Source organism: Myotis nattereri (assembly GCF_964212035.1).
Source record: "Myotis nattereri genome assembly, chromosome: 6".
In the NCBI taxonomy this organism is placed as follows: Eukaryota; Metazoa; Chordata; class Mammalia; order Chiroptera; family Vespertilionidae; genus Myotis; species Myotis nattereri.
Window position 1 is genome coordinate 95,596,687 of NC_138081.1, and position 21,647 is coordinate 95,618,333.

The following is a 21,647-nucleotide window of genomic DNA, read 5'->3' on the forward strand; positions in this document are numbered from 1 at the left end:
GCCCAGCTCTCCGCTTGGCCCGCTTCACCGACGCCCTCGCCCGCCCCCGCAAGCCCGCCTCCCCTTCCCACCTGCCGGCACCTGGGCTTGGCCTGCCCGCCGCAGCTCTCCGAGGCCGGGTCAACGAGGAAAGCCCCTTCCTCCCCCGCGGCCAGCCCTCGACCTCCACCTGGAGGCGGGCGGCACGTGACCCCGCCCCCGCTCTCCACGCCCCGCCCCTCGGCCCCGCCCACACCCGCCTCCCACCCTCCAGGGCGTCGCCGACGCGATGACGTCACGCGTTGCGTGCTCTGTAGGCGACGCTGGAGTGCTGCTGGTTCCGTGGGCGGAGGTACGCGGCGTCTGCTCCCAGAACGAGAGGGAAAAGTGGGGTGCGAGGAAGATGTAGGGGTCCCGAAGAAAGAGAGAAGCGGGTGAAGGGACCGGGCAGCCTATCCTCCAGCCGCTGGGGTACTGGGCGGTGTCCCGCACCCCCTCGGGCCCGTTCTGACGGGGCCGGGCGGCTGGCGCGCGGTGACTGCGCCGTGAATTTCCTTTGGGGGGCATTGCCCCGGGACCAGGTGTAGGAGGCTAAGGGTTAGGTTGGCGGGCACGGGCTGGGTTTTTTCCCTTTTAGTTTAGATCCTTGGGAATGTCATTTATTTGATAAATGAACACAAGTCTGAAGACCCGGCTTGTACCCTTTGGGGAGGGAATGGGGAGCTACTGCTTAATCTCTTCCAAGGCCCTGTCTCAGCGGTAAAATGAGATGATTGGACTCAATATATAATTTTAAGGCCTCTTTCGGAGCTACCATCCTGTGATTTCTGCCTCCCAGGATCTTTTTTTTTTTTTTTTAATTATACTCCTGGGTGGGAAGAGAAATCTTTCAACTAATGTTTTATTACTTTTTAAAATATATTTTTTTATTGATTTCAGAGAGGAAAGGAGAGGGAGGGAGAGAGAGAAACATCAATGTTGAGAATCGTTGATGGGCTGGCTCCTGCACGCCCCCTACTGGGGCTGGAGCCGGGACCCTTGTCAAACACGGGACCCTTCAGTCCTCAGGCCGCGCTCCTTCCCTTGAGTCAAACCAACTAGGGCTCAAGGAATGTTTTAATTTTAAAAACTGGGTTGGACACACCGGTGTCGGTAAGCCGCTTGCTTTCATTAGGATTGACTGGTAAACTTGTTTGCAAGTAAGGTTTAGACATTAATATCCCAGTAGATGTGTAATTTTACTGAAAGATCAGAATATCTGTTTGTTTTCTTAATGTCAGCTCTCCGTCTTCACAGACTTAGGTGTTTATTCATATTCTCCCTCATTTCAGAGGTAAATCTCCAAAGTGTATTAATGTTGATGCTTTTGGATTGTATGTCACTGTCTTCCTTTTGTTAGCATTTTTAAGGTCGTCTGCATCTTCTGACTGAGGAGAAGATGGTCAACGTCTTGAAAGGAGTGCTTATAGAATGGTTAGTAGCTTTGATACTTCATGAGTTTTTTCTTTTGTTTTAAGAGCTGAATGAATCAAGTTTTTCACCTTCCTTGACTTCAGTTTTCTTGCTTAGATAACAAATGGAACAGATTTTGTGGCTAAGTTTCTTCCTGGTGCCAGATCTCAGTGGCTCTGTTGAACTGATGTAATTGGCATTATTTCCACCCATTTTTTGGTGGGAAGCAGCATAGTTGTTAGATTCGCGCTCTGTAGGGAAACAGGGCTGGTGTTCTAAAACCACGGGTATTGACTAGAATTGTTGGCAGCGGTGAGAAGGGCACCGGGTGTTACACTGGTGGAGTCAGACCAGATCTTGGTTCAACAACCTCCTTCCTTGAGTTCTGGCTAAGAAAGGATTCAGAGCCAAGACTCAAACTATAAGAGAAAGTTTAATTAGGTCTACCAGACCTGAGGCCCTGAATCCAACTGTCCCCTATACCTGGGCTCCTGAGCATTAAAGAGAAAAAACCAACATGATATAGAAAAATGTTAGTTACATGCAAACAAGTGGTTAGAATAAGATGGAACTTGGAGACATTGTAGAAAATAGGTCTACCTTTCATCTAGCGCCAATATTCCACCTTTGTGTGGAAATTACCGAAAAATCGGTACAGCGGTCTGGTAGGGCTATTAGGAAGTCACAGAGGAAGAAAGCGGTAGAAGAAATGGGCTCAGGAAACAAGTTATAGAGGCCAAAGAAAGGGCCTTGGAGCTGAGGAGGGAGAGGGTGAAGGTAACTGGCCTGGGAGGAAGGGGGGGAGCGGCAGAAAGGCTTGCTCTCCCAGCTTGCTCTTGGGAGAGTCCGCCTTCCTAAGGGCTTTGAAGGCAGGGTTTTAGGGGCGGGCCCGGAGGAGGATCTCAATAAAATATTCAGCTTTCTGGGTGTGTCCTTTCAGGAGGGTGTCAGGGGTCATTAGTCAATGGAGCTGGTCCTGAGTCAGCCCAGTCTGGTTGTGCAGGGCCTGGAGCTGAAACACAGCTGAGGCCTAGATCTCATCCCTAGGGGTTAATGCTGAAGGGAGTGGTTGTGCAAGGGCCTGCCTGGGAGTCGAATGAGGTCACTAACTGCCCCCTTTTTCCACCCCTCAGGGCGTCTAAACTGAAGGACCAGCGATATACAAGGGGAGGAAAGCTTATCCTGGGAGTGAGGTCCTTATTTTCCCAGTCTTGCCCGTTGCTAGGCACCTGGGGCTTTCCGCCCGGGTGACTGTCCTTGCTCTGTCCTTGCTCTGTCTGTCTAACTGCCTACCACAGAATTTCAGGGCCTGCTAAGTCTTCACCTCACAAACTATGGTCTTCCAAAAATGCAGGGAGAAAAAAAGCTAAGTGAGCCAGGTGAAGGTTGTTTAAACTGGTTGTACATTTCAAGGGAGAAAGGAGAAACCTCAATGAGCCGAGGCCCTCCACGCCCAGCACGGGTCAGTTCCGCAAAGCCACCTAACGTGGGGCTTGGTTATCGTGCAGCTGAAAACCGGAACTGCTGGACAGGTCTTGCTCAGCCTCCACTTGTTTGCTTGCCCCACCAGTAATTCGGTCTCATCTGTGGTCACTCCCATTCTCTGAAAATACTGTTACCTGTATCTCTAGGCCCCTAATATGAGTCATAATATGGATAATGGTACTGCTTACGTGATGGCAAGGCTGAGGGAGGAGCAAGTCCAAATCCCTGAGTACTTCTTGCATTTATAGTAGCACTGCCCTATAGAAATAATACTGTGTGCCACATATGCCATCTTACATTTTCTAGTAGCTACATGAGAAAGTAAAATGAAACAGGTGAAATTAATATATTTTATTCAACCCGGTATGCCTAGAATATTTCAACATGGAGTAAGGTTTCAGAGTCTGTACTAAGACTTCAAAATTGTGCTGTCTTTTTCCATATTAAAGCTTCAAAATCCAATGTGTATTTTATTTTACAGCACATTTCACAGACTATCCAAATTTCACGTGCTCAGTACTGACATGTGACCAGCAGGCTACCAACGCATAGTGCAGATTTAAAGTTTGGGTAGAGGAGACACCAACAAAAGCAGTTCAGAATAAAACAGTGCAGTTGGAGGGAAGTTAGGAATGTTTCAGGTAGGTGAGTGGGCTGTGTCAGGTGGTAGTAAGAGGTGGAATAAGATAACACACTGGAAGCCATTGTACATATGGGCACTTGGTTTTGTTTTTTTGCCTTGCCAGCAGGTTCTCCCAGAGACCATGTAGAAGTAGAATAGCCCTGTATTCAGGCAAGATATTTCAGGCCCTGTACATTTCATAACAAATTGTCCCTTAAACTTTTATGTTTTGAATTATTACAAATTATATTTCAGGTACAGGCTTGAGAATTCAATCTCAAATTGACTGCTTTCCATTTTCTTTCAAAAAGTTTAATGGAGGCCATTGATATAAATTGCCTAACTAACCAGCCACTCAACCCTACCAGATCGCTGTACCGATTTTTCGGTAATTTCCAAATCTGCCGCTATATCGCTGTACCTAATTTTCGGTACTTTGCCTAGTACGTGAAAAAAATGCGTCGCAAACTAAAAATAACCAGCCAGTCGTGGTCAAACCTCATGGTTAGCCATTGCAAATGTCTGCCCCCATGTGTTTGAATTGACTTTGTGTGGTTTGACGTGAAAAAATTCTGAAAATTCACAATGAAACAAGCGGCTGATGAACCAAGCACTTCAACAGGAAAGCGAAGTAGGTCTAGGCTTATCACAGTCCAACAGGTGATCGATACTTTGGTTGATTCAGACTCTGAGGAGTCAGAATTTCATCAAGAATACGTTTCCAGTTCAAGTGACACAGACAGTGAGAGCTCGAGTGATGAGGAGAATCTTGAACCTTATAGATCTAGAGCTAGATCGATAGTAAGAGAAGGGAGGCGTGTCCCTCAAACAGCTGATGGGGCAGATCTAGGTGGTGATGAAGGTTGGACAAGGAATTTTGTATCACCAAATTCAGATCTGAATTTCACTGAGGATGGAAAAGGCCCAGTGAACATTCCTGGATCTATCACAGAGGAGAGTGAACCAATTGACTTTTTATCCTTGATTTGGATGATACTTTCTGGCAAAATTCGACAGAGAAAACGAACCTCCGGGCCCACTAATTGCATATAGCAAAGCCCAACTCCTACAATGCCAAAAATTTCAAGGATGCCACAGTGGAAGAAATGAAGGCTTTTCTTGGACTGAGGAACTATATGGAATACTTATGTATAAAGCCCAGCTATCGGGATTATTGGACAAATGAGGGCTCTGACTTTGTTGGGATTACTCCCGGATTTCGAAATGTTATGACTCTAGACCAGGGGTGGGCAAACTTTTTGACTCGAGGGCCACAATGGGTTCTTAAACTGGACCGGAGGGCCGGAACAAAAGCATGGATGGAGTGTTTGTGTGAACTAATATAAATTCAAAGTAAACATCATTACATAAAATGGTACGGTCTTTTTTTTTTTTAGTTTTATTCATTTCAAACAGGCCAGATCCGGCCCGCGGGCCGTAGTTTGCCCACGGCTGCTCTAGACAGATTCTTGGCCCTTTGGAGTTTTTTTACACATAATTGATGAGGAAGACACAGATATCGATAAGACAGATAGAATATATAAAGTTAGGCCTTTCTTGGAAAGTCTGCTCCCCAAGTTTCTCCACTTCTATCTGCCAAAGCAACATTTGAGCCTAGATGAGGGGATGATCCTGACAAAAAACCGCTTGGCCATCAAGCAGTATATCAAGGATACGCCCACAAAGTGGGGCATCAAGTCTTTCCTTCTCTGTGAAGGTGAGACGCTACATTTTGAATGCAGAAATCTACACTGGTGCTGCACCAATGCCTATAAAAGACTTGGGCGCAGTAGGAAATACAGTCGTTCGTCTCCTGACCTCATGTGCAATGGAAAATAAATCTCATGTGCTTGTCATGGACTGGTTCTACAACTCTAACCCTTGCTAAATATGCACTGTCAGAATTACACACAGGAATTGTGGGAACCCTGCAGCAAAACAGGAAGCAGTTTCCTAAGTCACTGAAAAGTGTAAAAAAAACTTGCTAGGGGTGACAGTTGCTATCTATGTCAAGAAAGTGTAACGTGTTTAGTTTGGCAGGATAGAAAGCCCATCACATTTATTTCGAACTACCACAATCCAGCCCAAAATGTAGTAATAAACAGAAGAAATAAAGATGGCAGTGTGCAAGAAATACAGATGCCACAGCTGGTGAAGGACTATAATAATTATATGGGTGGCTGTGACAAAAATGACCAGATGACCCGCCTTCACCGGTCTCGTCGTCATTACCGCTGGCCCCGGCGGCTTTTCATAAAATTTTTTATGTGGGCCAGTTATAATTCTTACACTTTTATGCTTCAAAGCAGCAAGCTGCTTCAAAAAAGCCAGTTTATTTCACCAGATATATTCAGAAACTGTGCCTGCCACTTATTGGTGGATACAGGACATCAGCCCACCGCCACCCACAAAAGGAACCCTGCCCTCAACGGATGACCCCAGGCAATCATTTTGCAGAGATTTCCTCCTGGGACATCGTCTAATCATATCTGTGTTGTGTGCGTGGAAAAGCACTCCAGGTACAACAAGCAAAATCCTGGAGTGTCTTACAAAGACAATCCATGCAAGAAGGTGAAGAGCAACATCTGGTGCTCACTTTGCAAGAAGTACCTCTGTGTGAACCAAGGCTCATCCTGCTGGGTGGATTGGCGCACAAAGGTGGAATATTGGCGCTAGATGAAAGGTGGACCTATTTTCTACAATGTCTCCAAGTTCCATCTTATTCTAACCACTTGCTTGCATGTAACTAACATTTTTCTATATCATGTTGGTTTTTTCTCTTTAATGCTCAGGAGCCCAGGTATAGGGAACAGTTAGGTTCAGGGCCTCAGGTCTGGTTAAGTCATCTCATTTGTCAGCAGTTTCCTAGTGATACCACTGGTGTTCAAGATGGTTGGTAGGAAAACACACATTTGGGGGCAGAGGGGAATTAGAACACAAAATTAGTTTTTATGTGACAAGTTTAATTTATTTGAGGTAAAAATAAGCACATCAAGATACTGGTGATTTGTACCAGGTAAAGTTAAGCTTAAAAGTTGATTTGAAAGCAATTTAAAGAAAACTATTAAGTAATGTGTAATGCAAGTGTAACAAGAGATGGCTGGTAAGTAGCAAGGATAGCATGTGTAGGGGTTCAGAATGAGTCACCCCAATTTGTGCCTCTGGGGTATGTAGAGTATTTTGAATTGAAGGCAGTCGAGATCCTGCAGGCTCAAGAGAAACTTTTGCCCCCGCTTACTTACATAGAGGAATTTAAATTAGGGACCTTGCCCATAATAAGAATTATCACCAGAAATAACCTTTTCTGACCTATCTGTAGGGCAGGACAAACATCTAATTAGTGAACATCTCCCTTCTGAAGCCTCAGGCACCCTACCTCATTCCTTCATTACATTAGCTATCTTTGTCAGAGACCTCCATTCTCTCTCCCATCCATCACTGGCTATCGTTGCCTTTCAGTCTCAGTGTCACTATCTGTCAGGAGACCCTCAGTCTTATACCTTATATTCTTTCTTGTTTTCAGTCCCCCAAAAGGCCACATACTTCCATTGCCACCCCTCACTCCTTTTACACGCATTGTCTATGGCTGTATCATCCGCTTTATTAATTCCATCTCCTCACCATCCTTTGCACTTTGCCCTCTAGAACCTGAGAGAGCAACAGAACCCTCTCAGCCTCTTCTCTGAACTTTTCCTCTTCCTTTCCCCAGGCCCCCTTTCCTTTAGGCTATAACAAAACCTGGCTTTCTCCTGAGTGCACTGCTCCCACAACCCTATCAAGTGTTGAATTGTTTCTCTAATACCTCTTGTACCATTGGGCCAGGAACGGGATAGGTATCTACCTTACTCCTCGTTGTCACTTCTAGGAATTCTCCCCTCTTCCATAGTAACTCCCAGTTCTGAATCTCATACCATCAGACCAGACCACCCACTTTGGAATAATCCACAAACACCCAGATCTTTTCTTGAGGGTTTTTCTCTAAAGACTACCGGTCACTCTCCAGGAGCTGTCCTGTCATGTTGTTATTGATTTTGATGTCCATGGGGTGAGTCCTTTCAATACCATGTCCTTTCAGTTCCCTGACCTCTTCCAGTAAGCTTACCCTCCACCTGGTTGCAGTCACTCATTCACATAGTCAGACCTACACCTGTCCCTACCCATAGTACCATCTCCAAAGTCTCCACTGTAGACATCTGAAAACCCCCTCCTTTCCTGTTCACTCCCTCTAATGCCCCATATCTCCATAATTTCCTCCACTCTACAGATATACAGTCTGTTGATTCTCCCACCTTTTCATTATCCTTCGCCACCCCAACATCTCACTCTCCTCCTTTCCCAGCTTATGTTCCGCAGCCCATCAAATACTTGTTCTCTCAAAGACACATTCAACTCCCTTTCCCTTCTGTCACACTCACCAAATCTGGTAAAATTCAGCTCTTCACCCTCTCTGAGCCTTTACCTCCATAATTCTCTGGCTGGAGAAAAACATACAAACATACTGATTAGTCTCACTTCAGATTTATGTCTGATAAACTCACATGGAGCCTGAATGCTAGCCAGCAAACCTACATTTCCTAGTCCACTTCTCCCACTCCTAGTAACGCTTTTACAGTCAATTAAATCTAAGATTTCATCGATTTTATAACTTACCAATATTTTAAGTACCTCTCAGAAAAACCACTGCCAATTATACTATAACATGCTCTTTATTGTAAGGCTCGTCCCAATTTTAAAGATGTTAAAATGTGAGGAAAAATGGTTCTTAGAATGAATGACGTATAGTATTTCATTCCTTCAGTTTCTCATATCTCAAACAACTTCCCTGTCCTCACTTCCAGCTGAGCCCTTGCTTCCTGATTAACTGAGAAGAAAAAAAAATCAGAAGAGAATGTCCACTAGTCTTTACCACATGGATCTGTCTGTGCCCATATACTCTTCTCTGCTTGGGAACTAGATCCCATCCCCTCTTGCCTATTTAAGAACACCTTTTCAGAAGTTCTCCTCTTTTCTCCTGCTTTATCAGCTTTTCTTTCTCCATTAGGTCATTTCCGTCAGCATCACAAACATACTGTTATTCTCCCCTCCCAGATGAAAACACTTGATTCCCACATCCCCATCCAGCTCCCACTCTATTTTCCTGCTCTTTGTACCACAGTTTCCCAGAAGGCCTTCTGTGTTCACTTTCTTTAATTTCTTTCTTTTCCGAAACCCACTTCAGTCAGGCTTTCTCCTCTGTGATTCCACCAAAACTGCCCTTGCCAAGTCCAGCAACTCTGAATCCAATAGTCAATTCTCAGTCCTTATCTTATTATACCTATTAACGGCATTGGGCACAGTTGATCACTTACTCTTCTTGAATGTCCTTTGTTCACTTGGCTTCCAGGACTCTTCATGCTTTCTTCCTACTTCAGTGTTCACTTCTTCATAATCTGCTTTGCTGATCTGTCCTTTTTTTTAAATATATTTTATTGATTTTTTACAGAGAGGAAGGGAGAGGGACAGAGAGCCCAAAACATCGATGAGAGAGGAACATCAATCAGCTGCCTCCTGCACACCTCCCACTGGGGATGTGCCCGCAACCAAGGCACATGCCCCTGACCAGAATCGAACCCGGGACCCCTCAGTCCGCAGGCCGACGCTCTATCCACTGAGCCAAAACAATCAGGGCTGATCTGTCCTTTTTAACCTTTTGATGTTGGGTTGTCCAGGGTGTGGTCCTTGGACTCTTTTCTGTAGCTATACTCATCCCTTGTCATGGCTTTGATGAAAGACACATTTTGGTAAATCCAAAAAATTATATCCCTTTTCCCCGTCTGATTATTCTATTCATTCCAAAATAAAGCCACAAATAAATGGAATTGAATTTGGATTTCTTCTTTGAGCTCAGCATTCACAAAGAGATTTTGTTAGAATTTTCTTTAAAGATTCTGAATGATAGTTCAGACTTATAAGCTTCAGAATTTTAAGGAAGGGGAAGATACTTGAGTACCAACTGCAGATCAAATACTATCCTTGGCATATTTCACCTTTAATTTCCATAACAATTCTGTTATGTAGGTTTACTTTGAGGTTTTGGGCGATTCAATACATTTTAAGGTCACACAAGTAAGTGCTAAAGCCAGGGTTGAATCCAGATCTGACTCTAGCTGTGTACCCTGCTTTATAAAGTGACAATTTAACTGGTTTTGTAAATTAACGTGTCACTGGCAAGGTAGTGAAAAGCTATTGCCTTTTTAAATGTAATGGTTGTGGACAAGTAAGGAAATTAATTTTTAAAGTCAGTTAAGGAGGCTGTGATTCTAGGCCCTATTAACTACAAAGCTTTGAACATTACTTCTTCACTTGTCAGTGACAAATTATTCTTTTCAAAATATTATTGGCCTCTTTCTCTTAAACTTACACTAACAGCTCTAAAATGAAGCTACATCTATAAATCATTAACACTTAAGGCAGAGTGGGAGTGAGAGTTTAGGATTTTTAACTTAACCTAAAAATTCGACGTGCTCAAAATTCTAATCACTCAGGTTCTGGTGTAAATTGACAATAAGGTTTCTCATCAATATGTGTTTACCTCTACAGTGACCCTGCCATGAAGCAGTTTCTGCTGTACTTGGATGAGTCAAATGCCCTAGGGAAGAAGTTCATCATTCAAGACATTGATGACACGCATGTCTTCGTAATAGCAGAGTTGGTTAATGTCCTCCAGGAGCGAGTAGGTGAATTAATGGACCAAAATGCTTTTTCTCTTACCCAGAAGTGAAAATACTAGATATTAAAAGTAACATGCAAGAGACTCATCACTTAGTATTTTATGTGGCAGGCTAGACTTAGAGACTTGCTAAGAAGCATGCTGCGAGAAAGACTCGGGCATCATTTGTTCAGAAAAAAGCCCCTGAGTGGATACTCTTGTTCTGTTTTGTGTGTGTCTGTGGTTTTCTTTTTTTTACTACATGTACCCTAGAATTAAAAAAAACACAAAACTTTAACAGTTGGCTATAATTTGACTTTTTATTGTCCTTTATTAAAATACTAGAGGCCCGGTGCACAAAAATTTGTGCGCTCGGGGGGAGGGGGCGTCCCTCAGCCCAGCCTGTGCCCTCTTGCAGTCTGGGACCCCTCGGGAGATAACGACCTGCTGGCTTAGGCCTGCTCCCGGGTGGCAGAGGGCAGGCCCAATCCCTAGGTGCAGCCCCTGGTTGGGCTCAGAGCAGGGCCGATTGGGGAGTTGGGGCGCCGCCCCGTCATGCACAGAGCAGGGCAGATTGGGAGGTTGTGATGCCACCCTCAGTCACGCTCAGGGTAAGGCCAATTGGGGGGTTGGGGCACCGTCCCCTGTCACACTCAAGGCAGGGTAGATGGGGAGGTTGCGGTGCCACCCCGTCACGCACAGAGCAGGGCCAATCGGGGTTGGGGCACAGCCCTCTATCACCCACAGAGCAGGGCCAATCAGGGGGTTGGGGCGCCACCACTCTCACACTCAGGGCAGGGCCGATGGGGAAGTTATGGTTCTACCCCGTCACACACAGAGCAGGGCCCGTTGGGGGAAGGGGGTTGGGGAGCTCCCCACTATCAGGCACAGAGCAGGGCTGATCAGGGGGTTTGGGCGCTGCCCCGTCACGCTGATCCTGGTGCCGGGAGGCATATTACCCTTTTACTATATAGAGTAGAGGCCTGGTGCATGGGTGGGGCCGGCTGGTTTGCCCTGAAGGGTGTCCTGGATCAGGGTGGGGGTCCCTACTGGGGTGCCTGGCCAGTCTGGGTGAGGGGCTGAGGGCTGTTTTCAGGCTGGGAGTGACTGAAGTTCCCAACCGCTCCTTTTTTTCTTTTTTCTTTTTTTATTCTGGGCCAGCTTTACCTTGAGGCTTGGCTCCAGCTCTTAGGCCTCCGTGGCTGAAAGTAGGTTTCTGGCCTTTGCTTACAATGTTGCGAATCTGCTGGCTGAAGCCCTGTGGTATTTGTTACAATGTTTCTTAAACTGCGCACTCAGAGGCCTGCTGCCGCAGGCGGGGAACGTTGGTTGGTTTCTTCCAACGATCCTCCATCACTGAGGCAAGCAAGCCTCATGTTAGTTTCAAGCTGCCTGGCTGCCGGCCGCCATCTTGGCTGACAGCTAATTTGCATATCTCGCTGATTAGCCAATGAAAAGGGTAGCGGTCGTACGCCAATTACCATGTTTCTCTTTTATTAGTGTAGATAAATTGTTTTCCTACCTTTTTCATCACAATTTAATACATTAGGAATATAATGGAATGTGACTTTTAATTACCAGTCTAGCCTAGACGCTTATTTTTCTTGTTCCTGTTAACAATTGTGAGTTTTTGTAGTGTGAGTGTGGTTAGTTTTGTTTCACCTAGAAACCTCAGAGAAGTTTTTAATCAAAGTATGACATACATACAGAAAATGCGCAAATCATAAATGTACAAACCTCAGAATTTCCACAAACTGAACACACTTATACAACCAACACCCAGATCAAGAAAGAAACATTTACCACTATCCCAAAAGCCCTTTCATAGAAGCACCCAAGGGCCAACACTGTGCTGACTTTGAACATAGTTTTGCTTATTTATTAACTTTTTATCGATGGAATCATGCAGCATGTATTCCTGTCTGGCATCTGTTACTCAGCATTATATTTGTGAGAGTGAGCTGCACTGTTGCGTGACGTTATACAGCTGACCTTGAACAATGGGTTTGAACTGTGCAAGTCCACTTACACATGGATTTTTTCAATAAATAAAGTAAATGTATTTTCCATATGATTTTCTTAGTAACATCTTTTTTCTTTATTGTAAGAAGACAGTACATAATACATATAACTTGCAAAACATGTTTTAATCAACTCTTTATGTTATTGGTAAGGCTTCCAGCCAAAGGAAGCTATTAATCGTTTTGGAAGAGTCAAAAGTTATACATGGATTTTCAACTGCACAGGGGTTGGTGATCCTAACCACTCTGCTCACTCCTTGTATTCAAGGGCCACCTGTAGTTTTTTCATTCTCATAGCTATACAGTAGGTAGTCCATTGTTTGCCTCAAACACTCGAGATATTTTGGTTAATAAATAAGTCCTAAAAATTTAATCAACTATACATTCATTAAACCTCAGTTTGAATTTGATATGCATACATCAGAAAAGGTCATCATTATTCAAGTGTTCATACTAATTTTTCTCTAGTGGCAGGATGTACACAACTTTATTGTATTTGAGAAAAGAAATGGAAGTACAGAATCTAATTCAAATATGCTGGCATTAGTTACATTGATACTCTGTTACTCAGTTCCTTCAGTCCATCACTCATTCATTCAAAAACTAATTATTAAGTATTTCCACGTCCTAGATGTAAAGGATACAGGTTTTAAAAAGATGGATGAGACATCTGTATCAGTAATGCTTTTAACTTGAAGAACACCAGCGAAGTTATTTAAGCAATGAAGAAGTTTAATTGTCTAATGTAACAAGAAGTCTGGAGACATAGCTCCAGGTTTTCACCTTGCTTCTGTTCTGCCATCCTAATCATGTTGGCTTTTGGTTCCTGGCTTACTGTCTCATGATCACAAGTCATTGGCTGCCACTCCAAGGTATTATATTCACACCAGCAGCCCACACAAGGGAAGGAAGACTCCACTTGCCAGCAGAGAAAATAAGGAAAAACTTCCCCCTGGTGTAGCTCTCTTTTTATTGAGGTGGAAAATCTTTCCAGAATCTTTCACTTGTCTATCCCTAGACCAAGAGGGATAAAGTGAAAGTTGACTTAGATCAGTGCTTCTCAACCTTTAAAATTATCGGGAGTCTCTCCAGATTTCTTTTTTTTTTCTTTTTCTTTTTTTTTATTCTCCAGATTTCTTATGTGGATGCTGTTCAGTCCAGGTGGAACTTAGTCCCCTACAGTGAGTATTTGCTGCACTGTGACTTGCTTCCAAAGAGCAGGTTTAGACCAGGTGAAAAGTAACTGTACAGTGGAGAAACCTGGAAAAGACTACCTTAGCCAGGCGATCAGGATTAACATCAGAAATAAGTCATGCTAAGAACATGTACCCCTAGTATGATGCCATGAGAAGGGTACTTCACCTCTGTGGTTTTCTTCCTAAAAGACAATCATCCCAGTCTTACTATGACCAACACAAATTTAAGGGAATTCTACCAAATATCTGGCGAGTGCTCCTCAAAACCACAAAGGCCATAAAAAACAGGGCAAGACTGAAAAACAGGACCAGAAGAGACTAACGAGACCTGATGACTAAATGTGAAGCGTATCCCAAATGGGATCTGGAAACAGGAAAGGGACACTAGGTGAAATCTAAGAAAATTTGCATGAAGCCTGCATTTTAGTTAATATTAATATTCTGTCTGCTTTTGTATAGTTTTGAAGATTTCCATTAAAAGTTTCTAAATGTGAATATTCTAGTACTAATATACCTACATTTGTTTCAATAAAAAAGTATAGCATAATGGTTAATACCATGAAATTTGGCATCAAGAATTCTGTGTTTGAATCTGTTTTATCATTGAATAGTGATTTGGGGCAAGTTACTATTCTAAATTTTGATATAATAAGAAAATGGCTGATAATTTTCAAAAATTATTGAACGACATTGCAATGCCATGATTTATAAGAAATTATATTTGGCCATTCAGATAACCAAAATATATTTATCATATACTGGTTCGTGTAGTGTTAGTCCACAGTTCCTGACTCACAACTCCCCAAGCCCTTGGAATTTCCTAAGTGTTGAGAATTATAAAGGTGTCTTTTGGAAGCACGTAAGGATGGGGGCTGGTTGTCAATAGAGCCACTCATGTGATTAGAGGGTTGGAACTTTCTTTTTTTTTTTTTTTTAAATATATTTTATTGATTTTTTACAGAGAGGAAGGGAGAGGGATAGAGAGTTAGAAACATCGACCAGCTGCCTCCTGCATATCCCCTACTGGGGATGTGCCCGCAACCAAGGTACATGCCCTTGACCGGAATCGAACCCGGGACCTTTCAGTCCGCAGGCCGACGCTCTGTCCACGGAGCCAAACCGGTTAGGGCAGAGGGTTGGAACTTTCATTCCTACTTTCATCCCGACCTCGGGAGGGGAGAGGGGCTGGAGGGTGAATGAATTGCCAATAGTCGGTAATTTAATCAATCATGCCTATATGATGAAGCCTCCATAAATACCCGAGAGGATAGGTTTAGGGAGCTTCCAGGTTGGTGAACACATGGAGGTTTGGGGAGAGCGGCGCACCTGGAGAAGGCATAGAAACTCCATGCCCTTTCCCACTACCTTGCCTTGCTCATCTCTTCCATCTGGCTGTTCCTTAGTGATATCCTTTTATAATAGACTGGTGATCTCATAAGTAAAATGTTTTTCTTCCTTCTGTGACTCACTCTAGCAAGTTAATAGAACCCAAGGAGAGGGGTTTGTGGGAACCTCTGATTTATAGCCAGTTGGTCAGAAGTAAGGTGACAGCCTGTGTGTGGTGGATGGGTGTGCAGTCTTGTAGGTCTGAGCCCAGAACCTGTGGAATCTGGAGCTATCGCTGGGTGGACAGTGTCAGAATTGAATTAAATTCTCAGGCACTCTGCTGGTATTTGAGAATTGCTTATTGATGGGAACTCTCTACACACACTGAAATGGAGTCTCAGAACACCTAAAGAGACATTAGCCCACAGATTTAAGAAGTTAATAGGACTGCAGGACAGATGCAAAGAAAAGCCATACTTATGCACAATATAGTCAAAATGCTAAAACCAAAGATACAGGAAAATTTCTAAAAGCAGCCAGAGGAAAAAATACACTTACCACATATATCATGAAAAACAATGAAGGCCAGAAGACAATGGAAACACACCTTTAAATTGTTGAAAGTGAAAGAAAAGTCAAAATAGAATTCTAAAAATATCCTTCAAGTCTGAAGTCAAAATAAAACATTTCAGATAGAAAAAGCTTGGAGACTTGTCATCAGCAGATCTGTTTTACAAGAAATCCTAAAAGATGTTCTTCAGGCTGATGGGAAATGATACCAGAAGAAAGGCCAGGTCTGCTGGGAAGAATGAGGAGCCCCAGAGAGACAGAGTAAGTAGATGGAAAAATATAAAAGACCTTAAAAATGTTTTCTTTATTTTTTCCCTTCCTATCCTCTTTTTTCTTTCCCTCCTGGCACAGAAATTCTGGCATTGGAGGAGGAGGGGCTGTGCGGGAGCATGCTACACAGAATACAGTAGCAGGATGTCCCAGGGTTCCAGAAGGGCCATGGCAGAGGGATAGGGACACTCCAGAGACAATTGTGGGATGCCCTGGTGGCTGAGGATGTGGGAGAAAGGGGGAAGGATGTCATGCAGAGGCTTTGGTGACAGAGAAAACAGAGCAGTGGGAGGAGGGTGCAGAGGTAGTAAAGGGAGGTGTTGGAGAGAGTGGGTGGGAAATTGGCTACATTGAGCAAATAAGTTAACTGGTTGAGTAAATCCTATATAATAAAAGCCTAATATGTAAATTGTCCCCTCGGGTGCTGGTTCTACTGGTAGACTGGGAGTTCGACCGCTTGCTATGATGTGCGCTAACCACCAGGGGGCAGCGTGGAACACGGCAGGCATCATTGATGCAGTGCTGGCAGCAGGTGGCAGTGGAGGTGCTGCCGGTCCCAGTGGGCCCCAATGAGAGTGGGACCGTAGCTGCAGGATGGTGGAGCAGGTGAGCAGGCAGGGCCAGGCCAAGGCAGGTGCGAGCAGGGGCCCGATCACCCCGCAGATGGCCACCAGCAGTGGGGGCAGGGCGTGGGGCTGCCACCCAGCTCCCAGGTGCTGAGGGAGAAAGGGCAAATAGCAATATTAAAATATCTCTTCTAAATATTTCCCTTTCAATGTGCACAAATCCGTGCACCAGGCCACTAGTAATTAAATATATTGAGGATATTAGAAACCAAGTTTCTCATTGAGAAGACATTTACATGGAAAGGGGGAAGGCTGGAAAGGATACAGGAATGTTGTTGGAATTGGAAATATAACTCATGATAAATATGTAATTTTTATACAGATCTAGAAATTATTATAAATGTGTGTGTGCGCAAAAATGTCTTCTGTCTCCTGAAAGGACCTAGAAGCAATGATGCCCTCATAGCAAAAGTCCCAGATCTTGGTTTCTAAATGCTATTCTACACTAAAAAGAGTCATTGGAGGAATGGCTGATTCCAGAGCTGGAGCCAGAGAAAGTATAAGGTGAGTAAGGATACAGAAGATTTGATAACTGTCGATCCATTTGATATTTGCAGAATACTTCCCCTGACAAAAGTAGAATCCTCATTCTTTTCAAGTGCACATGCAACAGTCACCACTCTCAGAGCGTACGCTGGCTCATAAAACAAGTCTCAGTGAATTTCAAAGGATGGGAAAAAAAGAAAATATAAATGAGAAATGCCAGGGATGAAAGAGAGGATATCATTATAGATCCTACAGATTAAAACCATAATAAAAAAATTACACAGGACTTTATGCCAATTTGACAATTTAGATGAAATACATAAATTCCTTGAAAAAATAAAATATATCAAAACCAACACAAGATAAAAGGTAAAGTTGAAAAGTTAAAAAATTGAATGTTTAATTTAAAAATCACACAAAACTATAAGCCCAGCTGAAATTCTATCAAACATTAAGGAAGAAATACCTTTTTACACAAACTCTTTGAGAAAATAGTAAAGAACACTTCCCAACTCATTTTATGAGGCCTACATAACCCTGACACCAAACCTGGACAAATACTGCAAGAAAAATTATCAACTAAATTCTCTCATGAGAATAGACACAACAATCCTTACAAAACATACGAAATGGAATCTAGCAATATACAACAAGGAGATATATATTTTTTAAATCAGCAATATATAACAAGACTAATGCATCATAACCATTTGAGCAAGACTATTTCAACATTCAAAAATCAATTGCTATGACTCACATTAATAGAATGAATACAGGAGAAAAACCATATGATCATGAAATATATGCAGAAAAAAGTATGAGACAAAATTTAACACTCATTCATGATTTAAACAAAACTCCATAAACTAGAAAAATATGGGACCTTCCTAAATCTATTAAGTGTACCTATTGAAATAACTACAATTAATATAGAATAGCAAAAAAGGGAAAAAAAGATTGCTTCCCCTCTAGAACTGGGAATAAGGCAAGAATATCCATTTTACCATTTCTAATCATTATTATACTCTAATTTCCTAGCTAGTACAATAAGTCAAGAAAAAGAAATAATAGGCATGCAATTGTAAAAGAAAAACTGTTGTATTCACAGACAACAAGATTGTATGTATATGTTGAAAACCTTATAAAATCTAAAAAGACAATTGAATTTAACAAAGTCATAGGATACTACATCAATAAACAAAAGTCAATTTTTCTATATCAGCAATGAAAGGCTGAAAAATAACATTTTAGAAATACCATTTACAATAACATTAAAACCACAAATACATAGGAAATAAGATCTATCATGTGCCTCAGTTTCCTCACCCATAAAATAAGGTCAGAGCAGTTCCTTCCTCATATAGTTGTTGTTAGGGTTGTATGAATATTTTTAAACACAGAATATTGCTAGGTAGGTCCTAAGTCCTATGTAAATGTTAACCCAAATCTCAAAGTACATGCCAGTGACAAGGTGAAAGGAAGATATAATATAGATGTTTAAAAATTAGCACTTGATGTGAAATTTTCCCCCTACCACAAAGAAGGAATTGTGACCTATTGAATATGTGACAGTGCTATTAACATCTGTTAAAAATTTGAGTCTTGCCCTATCTGGTTTGGGTCAGTGGATAGAGCGTTGGCCTGTGGACTGAAGGGTCCCAGGTTCGATTCCGGTCAGGGGCACATGCCTAGGTTGCGGGCTCAATCCCCAGTGTCAACCAATCAGTGATTCTCATCACTGATGTTTATATTTCTCTCTCCCTCTCCCTTCCTCTCTGAAATCAATAAAAATATTTAAAAAAATTTTTTTTGAGTCTTGACCAAGTCTGATATCTTGTACTGAGTAAGTTATTCCAGTAGGAGGAGCTCTAACCTAGAGTTTGAAATGACATTATTTGCTTTGGGGATCCAGACCATCCATGACCTAGAATTTGTCCTTTCTTTGCGCTCTGTGCAGTGTTTAGAGAAATAAAATGCTGCTACAAACTATATATAATTTTTCTGAGAAGCAGTATATTGGAATAAATGAATTTGATTTAGATTTCAGATTTAATTTCTAACAGAAATAATGCATTTTCCTTGTATTGGCAAAAAATTAAAAAGGGTAACTTTTTACTTTATAAACATCCACATTTGGGGATTAAAAACAGTATATTTACTTTTTCTTCTTCTTTGAGACCACTGTATAGAAAGCTTTACAAAAGCTTTCTCGGCCTCAGACCTCAAATTTACCCTTAGGCTTCCAAATGTCCTCTACTATTAAACAAAAAGAGCCGTTTTCATCAGCAAGAGCCATTTTATTGTTCTACCTTCATATTTATTAAATTTAAAATATTTTCCTATTTTCTTTTTACTTGTTCTTAACTCATTTAGTCTTCAGAAGTGCTATTTTTGTTCTTATTGAGGTACTAGAGCAGGGGTGGGCAAACTTTTTGACTTGAGGGCCACAATGGGTTCTTAAACTGGACCAGAGGGCCAGAACAAAAGCATGGATGGAGTGTTTGTGTGAACTAATATAAATTCAAAGTAAACATCATTACATAAAAGGGTACAGTCTTTTTTTTTTATTAGTTTTATTCATTTCAAACGGGCGGATCCGGCCTGTGGCCGTAGTTTGCCCACAGCTGTACTAGAGGCCCAGTGCACAAATTCGTGCATAGGTGGGTTCCCTCAGGGTGGCCTGCGAGGATTGGGCCCCAGCTCGTGCCTCCAGCCTCACAGCCCAGCAGCCCCACCTGGCACCCTGCTGTGGCCTGGCGCTGCCGCCTCATCTGCTCCACTATCCTGCCCGATGATTGATCAGGCCAGGGCTCTCTCCCCCGCCCCCAGCTCCCTCAGTGCCTGGGGGCCAGGCGGTGGCCCCGCTCGCACCCACCTTGGCCTAGCGCCGCCTGCTCACTTGCTCCACCATCCCACCGTGTTCCTGCTCTCATCAGGGCCCATCGGGGCCAGCAGTGCCTCCACTGCCACCCGCTGCCTGCCAATACCCGCCATGTTCCATGCCACCACATGGTGATCTGCACACATCATAGCGAGTGCTTGAACTCCCAGTCAAACAATTTGCATATTAAGCTTTTATTATATAGAATATTTGACCATGAAGAGTTGCATATATTTAAGGTATACAATTTGATGATTTGATATACATTGTGTGGTGCTAGCATTGTGAGTTTTTACATTTTTGTCATTTATCTCATAGTCTCTTGAAAATCTTGATTTAAATCAAGTAAACCAAAGGGGACATGTCTCACTAATTTCAGGTTGCTAGGCAACTAGTCTACCTCTCCATAGCATCTCTTATATTGTTCAGAGATGCGGCAAAAAGTATGTACTGTTTAAGACATATACATACATATATATATGCCATATATATATGTATGTATATATTTAATAGAATCACTTCTTGGAAAACTATTCAATCTGTGGACTTTGTGTTATCTTATTTCTCTAAGCCAACTTCCCATTCCATCTTTCAATCTTTTGAAGATGAACAAAATTAATATTTAGAATTTTTCCTTAGTGAAATGAATGGATATCAATGTATATTTTCTTCCTCATTCTCTGAAATTTTTCATATAAGATCTAAGTCTTTCTTAAATATAATATCAAAACCAAATATTTTTCACAATGTCATAACAAATGGCATTATTATCTTTGTATGTGTTTAGGTTTGCAAGCGCAGAATCTAGAAGCTGATTAGTTCCTGCAAGGTACCTTGCCTATAATTATATGTACTTAATTTATGATTACTTTGGTGTGTAATATGAACACTATTTAAAGATACAGATTTTTCATCTCATGTGTTTTTTACTTCTTAAAATTGTAACTTGAAAAACCTAAAGATAATTGTTAAAATAGCCAACTATAGGATCCTTAACTTTATTAATCACTTTATTTAAAAGATCAGAGAGCTGAAACCGGTTTGGCTCAGTGGATAGAGCATCAGCCTGCGGACTAAGGGGTCCCAGGTTCGATTCCGGTCAAGGGCACGTACCTGGGTTGCAGGCACATCCCCAGTGGGAGATGTGCGGGAGGCAGCTGATCGATGTTTCTCTCTCATCGATGTTTCTGACTCTCTATCCCTCTCCCTTCCTCTCTGTAAAAAATCAATAAAATATATTTAAAAAAAGAAAAAAAAAGATCAGAGACTATCAAGACAAAACTGGTCCAATCACCTTTCCAAGCTCAACCTTCTTTATCCCATCTCACACACCTGCCAAGTAGCTGCCCAATCTGTTTATTCTTGAATACCTCCAGTTATCCTTTTACTTTAAATATCCAAAAACAAATACTAGTTAACAAGTGAACCTTTTCCACAAATGTTTAGTGTTATTTTTTTCCAAACCATTATAGCTTTCACATGAATGCTTGATTTATTCATTCATGGTTAAATGATTCATCCATCCATCATCCATCCAGATTTGTTATTTATTCATTCATTCAATTAGTCATCACACATTTAATCACTATGTGCCCCTGTTCTGGGCACTAGAGATGGGGATATAATAGTAAACTGTAGACTTAATCATTTTTCTCCTAAGGTCAAAGTTACCCATCTCTGCTACAATATCCCAAACGCACATTATTTTGAGTAAGTCTACTTCAATGTACGCAAATCGTTGCTGGGACTTATTTCATCTATAGTCTGATTCTTAAATTGTACTTAAATACTTAAATCTTTCAGAGAGTCTCTCCCTCTACCTTCCTCAACAAACATTACTGAGTATCTAATAAGTCATTTTTTTTTCGCTTAATGCTTAAGTATATAGGTATGACTTGATATTTGTATCCATCGATCCTATTGGTAAACATCTGGGTCGATTTTTCAGCTAGTAAGAGGAAAACCAACCTAAAATTGCTTCAGCAAGTTAACCTTGTTCTTCATGTTCACATGGCTTAGTATAATGAAATATTCCTTGTGGTAGG

General features: G+C 42.2%; 1 protein-coding gene across 3 annotated transcripts; it reads left to right on the forward strand.

Annotated features, from left to right (window-relative positions):
- The first annotated feature begins 252 nt into the window (after positions 1 to 252).
- Positions 253 to 10,524, forward strand: GTF2H5 (general transcription factor IIH subunit 5). 3 transcript variants are annotated; one of them, XM_081094177.1, is made up of 3 exons: positions 253 to 331; positions 1,379 to 1,452; positions 10,118 to 10,524. In XM_081094177.1, the coding sequence occupies exons 2-3, from the start codon at positions 1,418 to 1,420 to the stop codon at positions 10,296 to 10,298; spliced, it is 216 nt and encodes a 71-aa protein (XP_080950303.1). In that variant the 5' UTR covers positions 253 to 331; positions 1,379 to 1,417; the 3' UTR covers positions 10,299 to 10,524. The 3 variants fall into 3 exon arrangements, with proteins under 3 accessions (XP_080950303.1, XP_080950305.1, XP_080950304.1); XM_081094179.1 differs by lacking the exon at positions 253 to 331 and adding an exon at positions 389 to 413; XM_081094178.1 differs by lacking the exon at positions 253 to 331 and adding an exon at positions 402 to 450.
- The last annotated feature ends 11,123 nt before the right edge of the window (positions 10,525 to 21,647 follow it).